The 7012-nt window shown below is 45.5% G+C and overlaps 1 protein-coding gene across 1 annotated transcript in view; it reads right to left on the bottom strand.

Annotated features, from left to right (window-relative positions):
• Nucleotides 1-2406: 2406 nt before the first annotated feature.
• Nucleotides 2407-7012, bottom strand: part of LOC139274886 (nucleoside hydrolase-like) — a 62985-nt gene continuing 58379 nt past the window's right edge. Inside the window, exons 5-7 of the mRNA XM_070891610.1 lie at nt 4238-4349; nt 3515-3651; nt 2407-2953 (exon numbers count right to left, since the gene is read on the bottom strand). Of these exons, the coding sequence (XP_070747711.1) occupies nt 2606-2953; nt 3515-3651; nt 4238-4349 (597 nt within the window). The 3' untranslated portion in view covers nt 2407-2605. The remainder of the gene's footprint in view (nt 2954-3514; nt 3652-4237; nt 4350-7012) is intronic.

The raw sequence follows: 7012 nt of genomic DNA, 5'->3' as shown, positions 1-7012 counted from the left end.
ACAATCACTGACTCCCCCCGTGAACTCCAACCCTCACCCTCCTGCGATCTCCGACACCAACCCCCCAAGAAATCTCCAAAGGCTTTTGACAAGGTCCCACACAAGAGATTGGTGTGCAAAATCAAAGCACATAGTATTGGGGGTACTGTACTGACATGGATAGAGAACTGGTTGGCAGGCAGGAAGCAGAGAGTCGGGTTAATGGGTCCTTTCCAGAATGGCAGTCAGTGAATAGTGGAGTGCCGCAGGGCTCAGTGCTGGGACCCCAGCTATTTATAATATACATTAATGATTTGCATGATGGAATTGAGTGTAATATCTCTAAGTTTGCAGATGACACTAAACTGGGTGGCTTTGTGAGCTGTGAGGAGGACGCTAAGAGGCTGCAGGGTGACTTGGACAGGTTAGGTGAGTGGGCAAATACATGGCAGATGCAGTATAATGTGGATAAATGTGAGGTTATCCACTTTGGGGGCAAAAACACGAAGGCAGAATATTATCTGAATGGTGGCAGATTAGGAAAAGGAGAGGTACAGTGAGACCTGGGTGTCATGATTCATCAGTCATTGAAGGTTGGCATGCAGGTACAGCAGGCGCTGAAGAAGGCAAATGGTATGTTGGCCTTCATAGCTAGGGGTTTTGAGTATAGGAGCAGGATGGTCTTACTGCAGTTGTACAGGGCCTTGGTGAGGCCTCACCTGGAATATTGTGTTCAGTTTTGGTCTATAATCTGAGGAAGGATGTTCTTGCTATTGATGGAGTTTAGCGAAGGTTCAACAGATTGATTCCTGGGATGGCAGGACTGACATATGAGGAGAGACTGGATCGACTGGGCCTGTATTCACTGGAGTTTTGAAGGATGAGAAGGGATCTCATAGAAACATATAAAATTCTGACGGGACTGGACATGTTAGATGCAGGAAGAATGTTCCCGATGTTGGGGAAGTTCAGAACCAGGGGTCATAGACTTAGGATAAGGGGTAAGCCATTTAGGACTGAGATGAGGAGGAACTTCTTCACTCAGAGAGTTGTTAACCTGTGGAATTCCCTGCCGCAGAGAGTTGTTGATGCCAGTTCATTGGACATATTCAAGAATGAGTTAGATATGGCCCTTGCGGCTAAAGGGATCAAGGGGTATGGAGACAAAGCAGGAACGGGGTACTGAAGGAATGATCAGCCATGATCATATTGAATGGTGGTGCAGGCTCAAAGGGCCGGATGGCCTACTCCTGCACCTATTTTCTATGTTTCTATGTTTCTATGTTTCCGCCCCCGCAAACTCTGACCCCCATCCCTTCGCAATCTCCCACCCTCAACCCCTGCCATCTCCGTTCCCCACCGATTCAAGGTTTCATGGAAATAAATACATTTAAAACAATTTAATTATATGCTACTTTTATTTTCTATTGATTCATAACATGTGCCAGTTTCTATTGAAATTCAATGCCAATACACCATATTCAACACAAACAAAGCCCATTTGTACAAAGTGTAGCATTTTACTATATCAGATTAAATGCAGACAGCTTCCCGTAACGATATTGTTCTTCGCGTAGCGTTCAGGTAACTTGAAATGCAAATTTCTGATGCAAACAATAAACAACAACAACTTGCATTTATATAGTGTCTTTAACGTAGTAAAACGTCCCTAGGCACTTCACAGGAGCGTTATCAAACAAAATTTGACACCGAGCCACAAAAAGGAGATATTAGCGTAGATGACCAAAAGTAAAGAATGTCTTAGAGGAGGAGAGAGAGGCAGAAGGGTTTAGGGAAGGAATTCCTGAGCTTTGGGCCTCAGCAGCTAAAGGCATGGCCGCCAATGGTGGAGCAATTAAAATCGGTGATGTGCAAGAGGCCAGAATTGGAGGAGCATTGCAACCTCGGAGGATTGTCGGGCTGAAGGGTGTTAGAGATAGAGAGGGGCGAGGCCAGGGAAGGATTTGAAAACAAAGATAAGAGTTTGAAAATTGAGGCGTTGCCGGATCGAAACCAATGTAGATCAGCCAGCACAGGGTTAGGGTGAACTGGGTTTGGTGTGAGTTAGGATACAGGCAGTAGAGTTTTGGAGGAGTTGAAGTTTATGCAGGGTGGAAGATGGGAGGCCGGCCAGGAGAGCATTGGAATAGTCAAGGCTGGAGGTAACAAAGGCATAGATCAGGGTTTCAGTAGCAGATGAGCTGATGCAGGGGCGGAGTCATGAAAAGAGACAAAAATATAAATTCCAGTCCATTTTTCTTACACCATCCGTTTAATCTCCCAAGGGAAAGTTCTGCTTAATACTCCCCAGTTCCTAAAGATAATCAAACAAATCTTCACAATATTCATGCAGGTCTCTTCTTTAACTCTTTACCTGTTGTCCACTTTGGCATTCAAAGTGTTCACAAACATTTTAATGATTCCATATTATATTTATCAGGTTATAATAGGTGCCCATTTAAAAGCTCAGCTTACTAATGCTAGATAAAAATTAGGAGTGTATCAGCATATTGTTGAAATTAAGTTTAAATTCCATTAAAGTATAAATGCCCATTCACACTATATGAAATGTAGGGCCCTGGTACTGCCTCTTTGCTCTTTCCTTTCATTTGCAGCCTGCAGAATCCTATTTCACAGCATTCATCAGCAGCTCCTTAATTTTTTCCATATCACATTTCAAGAAGACAAAAGCTTTATGTTTAAGTTTCAGTAGGTCGAGGGTATCCAGAACCATCATCCCTCTGGTCAATGATCCATGCAATTCCACACTTACCCCATACTGTGCCTCCTCTGTGACAATAGACTCATCAATTGCAGCAGCCATTGCATATGAATCACAGGGCAAAAACCCTTGCCCAAAATGCAACTCTTTACTGCCTTGATCACCTTGGCTATAGTCGGCAGTCAGGGCAGTTATCTTCTTCATGAATTGAGCCTTTTCAGTATCTAGATTTATCCACTTCTTAAAAAACTCCTGCAATTAAAAAAACATTGTGATATAGAAACCTCAGGCAGGAGAAGACTGTCTGCTTCCTTCTTGAAGCCCATTAAGGATTCTTGTTCCACCATCTGTATTGGTAACCTGTTCCATATAATGGCACCCTTTTGGTAAAAAAAAGATGCTGTTGCATTTCCTATTTTCTTCTGTTGTTCTTCATTTGTCACTCCAGTCCCCCTCTCAGTCCTCTCTTTTCAAGAGGATCGTCAATCTTTCTTCATGCATCTTTCCCTCCATTTGGCAGCACACAAAAATAAGTAATTATTTTAGATCTTCAGAGATAACCAGCAGGGAGGGCTCGACAGAATTCAAAATCTATGGCCGCTGTGATTTGTATAACTGGGTTTGCTTTTGTGAAAGGATTGAAGAAACCAGAACGGATTTTGTTGTATTCTATTTGATAGGAAACTAAGCATGATGACATTTGTGCTAATGCTAATTCCTATGTTGACAAGCCCAATAACATAGAACAGAATGCGCAGGTGCAGCAACAAATTCTTGTTTTGAGATCGTTTTTGCATCTTTTGAACAACTTACCCATGGCAATCGATGGCGGAGAGTGTATTCCCAGGTGGCAATGTAAGTGGGACATGTGAAGTGGCTCAAAACAATGGAGGCTGCTTCCGGGTCTGTGACAAAGTTAAACTCGCTGCAGACTCTCACGTTCCCTCTGGCTGGAAATAAAGCAATCGGGGTAAAGTTCGAGAGCACAAAATTGACCGAATGCAGAGTGGCCATTACAATGGCTGTCAAGCAAAAAACCCCCAAATAAATCACCCTGATGCTTTAAAAGTTGCTCGTTTGCGGGTCGGTGCTGATGATGTCACATGACTTGACATGCATACTTAGCCCTTTGATGACTCACCCATTCTTCACGTGTCAGGACAATTTCCTGGCAGGATATTTAGTCATGGGTGACAGCAGAACGGAGCACAAGCCTTTCCTCACCTTTAACTTACTGCAGTAGTCACTGGATAGAATTTAGAGGCCGGAACTCGATTTGATAGACTTTTCTAAATCAACCAGACTGGAGATAGATGGTGGGAGCTGCCTGCCTGACTCAGTTCCACACTGAGGCAGGGCATTTATCAGATGAGCGAGCTGAATGTGCCCAATAATCTCAGACAGGACAGTAAAGCAGGCTATAATAAACACAGAAAATGCTGGAAATCTCAGCAGGTCAAGCAGCATCTGCGGAGAGAAAGATTTAACATTTCAGGTCGATGACCCTTCGTCAGTAAAGCTGGCTGTATGGCATACCTTCCATGTTTCCTCCCATGATATACAAACGCTTCAGCTTTGAAGGAAAAGTGGGGTCCATTTTGGCAGCTAGGGCCACATTGGTCAGGGGTCCAACAGCAACAAGGGAGACCTACAAGATGATGGAAAGGGATTTAGGATAACAGCAGTGAGGTATTCAGTCCTTTGTATATTGTAATGGGATGAAGAATTAGTTTTACAATCGGATTAAAAACTGTTACATTGTTTGTGGACTTTTCCAAGTTATTGCATCACATGTTACATTTACAAAAGTTCAATGAGTATTCAACTCTATTCAACCCACTTAAGAACTGTTAATATAAAATATTTTGTTATTAGAGACAATTTAAATCTCCATACTGTCATGTATGTAACCACAATGTAACACCACTGTATTGCTGTACACACTCAACCTAGATGCACACCTTGACCACAAGGGGTGAACTTGTGGGAGACTGCCCATACCTGTTCATCCAGGTATATAAAGGGAGGTCCCACGCAGGGTCATCACTTTTTGGAGTCCTGTAAATAAAGAGCAGGCCACGGAGTGACCCCTTGTCCCCAGAATGTGCCTCATGTGGTTTCATGCTGTAGAGTAAGGACTTTACATTGGTGACGAGAAACGGGAATTCATGACCTACGAGAATGGCCACCGGTAGCACAGAAGAACGGTTCTGTGTTGGGGAAGACTGGGACGATTTTATAGAGAGGTTTCAGTAAAGCTTCGTTACGAAAGAATGGCTGGGGGATGCAGCGGCCGACAAGCGAAGGGCTCATCTTTTGACCAGCTGCGGACCAAAGACATACACGCTCATGAAGGACTTACTAGCACCCAAAAAGCTGGCGGACAAAACCTTTGAAGAACTTAGCAAATTGATCGGGGAGCACCTCAAACCGGCAAGTAGCATACATATGGCCCGACATAGATTCTACACCCACCGATGTCGTGAAGAACAAAGCATACCGGACTTCATAGCAGACATCCAGCATTTGGCCAGCCTCTAAGTTCACAGACGCCTGCAGGGGGGAAGATGCTAAGGGACTTCTTTATCGAGGGTATCGGTCATGCGGGAATTTTCTGCAAATTAATTGAGACCAAGGATTTGACCTTGGAAGCGGCAGCGTTGTTAGCTCAAACTTTCATGGCAGGAGAGGAAGAGACGAAAATAATACACGCGCGCATTTCTGCCTTTCATGCGGCGATGGATCAGGGAGTCAATATCATCAAGGCGACTCAGAGCCCCGCAGGCAGGCAAGGGCAGTCCGACACTCCCCAGGCAGCAATAGACCCCAGAGTAGGATTTCAACAGAGACAATGGCAGGCTGAACGGACATTTACACCATCACAGTGGACAATGCGGCGCAGGATGGGGCCATTGACACCCACTATAGGGTACTCAAGAGCAGTCAAAGGGACAGTCAGCGCGGAATGCCTGGTCATAGTCCCGTTGTTCCCAACAATGGAAACTTTAACTCATGCTGGAGGTGTGGGGGAAAACACTCAGCTCGATCTTGCAGATTTCAACAGTTTGTGTGCAGGAACTGCAATCTCAGTGGCCATTTAGCTCGAATGTGCAGGAAGCCTGCAACCAGACTAATATATGAGGCGGATGGATCAGAAGAAGGTTCTTTGAGGCAGGATGACTTTTGGGGCAAATTGATGGACGCCGAGGTTCAGCGGATCCATGTGGCGAATATTCACAGTTCATACACCAAAACGCCACCAATGATGATGAGGGTTTGATTAAACAGTATCCCAGTATGCATGGAGCTGGACACTGGGGCCAGCCAGTCACTCATGGGTGTTCAGCAATTCGAGAAGCTATGGCCACTCAAAGCCAGTAGACCCAAATTAGCACGTACTGAGACACAATTACGGACTTACACTAAAGAAATCATTCCGGTGCTAGGCAGTGCAATGTTGGCTGTCACACACAATGGGTTAGTGAATCGGCTGCTGCTCTGGATTGTCCCGGGCAATGGTCTTGCACTGTTGTGGAGGAGCTGGTTAGCCGAGATGAACTGGAAATGGGGGGGATGTTCACGCAATGTCATCTGTGGAGCGAAGTTCGTGCTCACAAGTCCTACAACAATTCGATTCACTATTCCAACCCGGCGTCGGGACTTTCAAAGGCACTAAAGTAGTGATACACATCACCCCGGATGCCAGGCCAGTGCACCACAAAGCCAGAGCGGTGCCGTATGTAATGCGTGAAAAAATTGAGAGCGAATTGGACCGGCTGTTGAGAGAGGGTATCATCTCACCCGTTGAATTCAGCAACTGGGCGTGCCCCATCGTTCCAGTCCTAAAAGCGGATGGCTCTGTCAGGATCTGTGGCGACTACAAGGCCACCATCAATCGGGTATCACTACATGATCAATATCCGCTCCCGAGAGCGGAGGACCTTTTTGCCACGCTGGCAGACGGCAAGCTGTTCACCAAGTTGGACCTCACTTCAACCTATATGACCCAGGAACTGGCCGACGAATCTAAACTACTGACCACCATCACCGCGCACAAGGGACTGTTCGTTTATAACAGGTGCCCGTTTGGCATTCGATCAGCGGCTGCGATTTTTCAATGAAACAAGGAAAGCCTGCTCAAATCCATTCCTGGAACGATCATATTCCAGGACGACATCCTCATCACGGGTCGAGACACCAAGGAACACCTCCACAACCTGGAGGAGGTGCTACACTGACTGGACCGGGTAGGTCTGCGACTCAAGAAGTCTAAATGTGTGTTCTTAGCTCCTGTACGACCCCTGTAAAAAA

Source organism: Pristiophorus japonicus, chromosome 10 (genome assembly GCF_044704955.1).
Source record: "Pristiophorus japonicus isolate sPriJap1 chromosome 10, sPriJap1.hap1, whole genome shotgun sequence".
In the NCBI taxonomy this organism is placed as follows: Eukaryota; Metazoa; Chordata; class Chondrichthyes; family Pristiophoridae; genus Pristiophorus; species Pristiophorus japonicus.
Note: the sequence above shows the minus strand (reverse complement) of the source record. Positions and strands in the feature narration are given on the sequence as shown.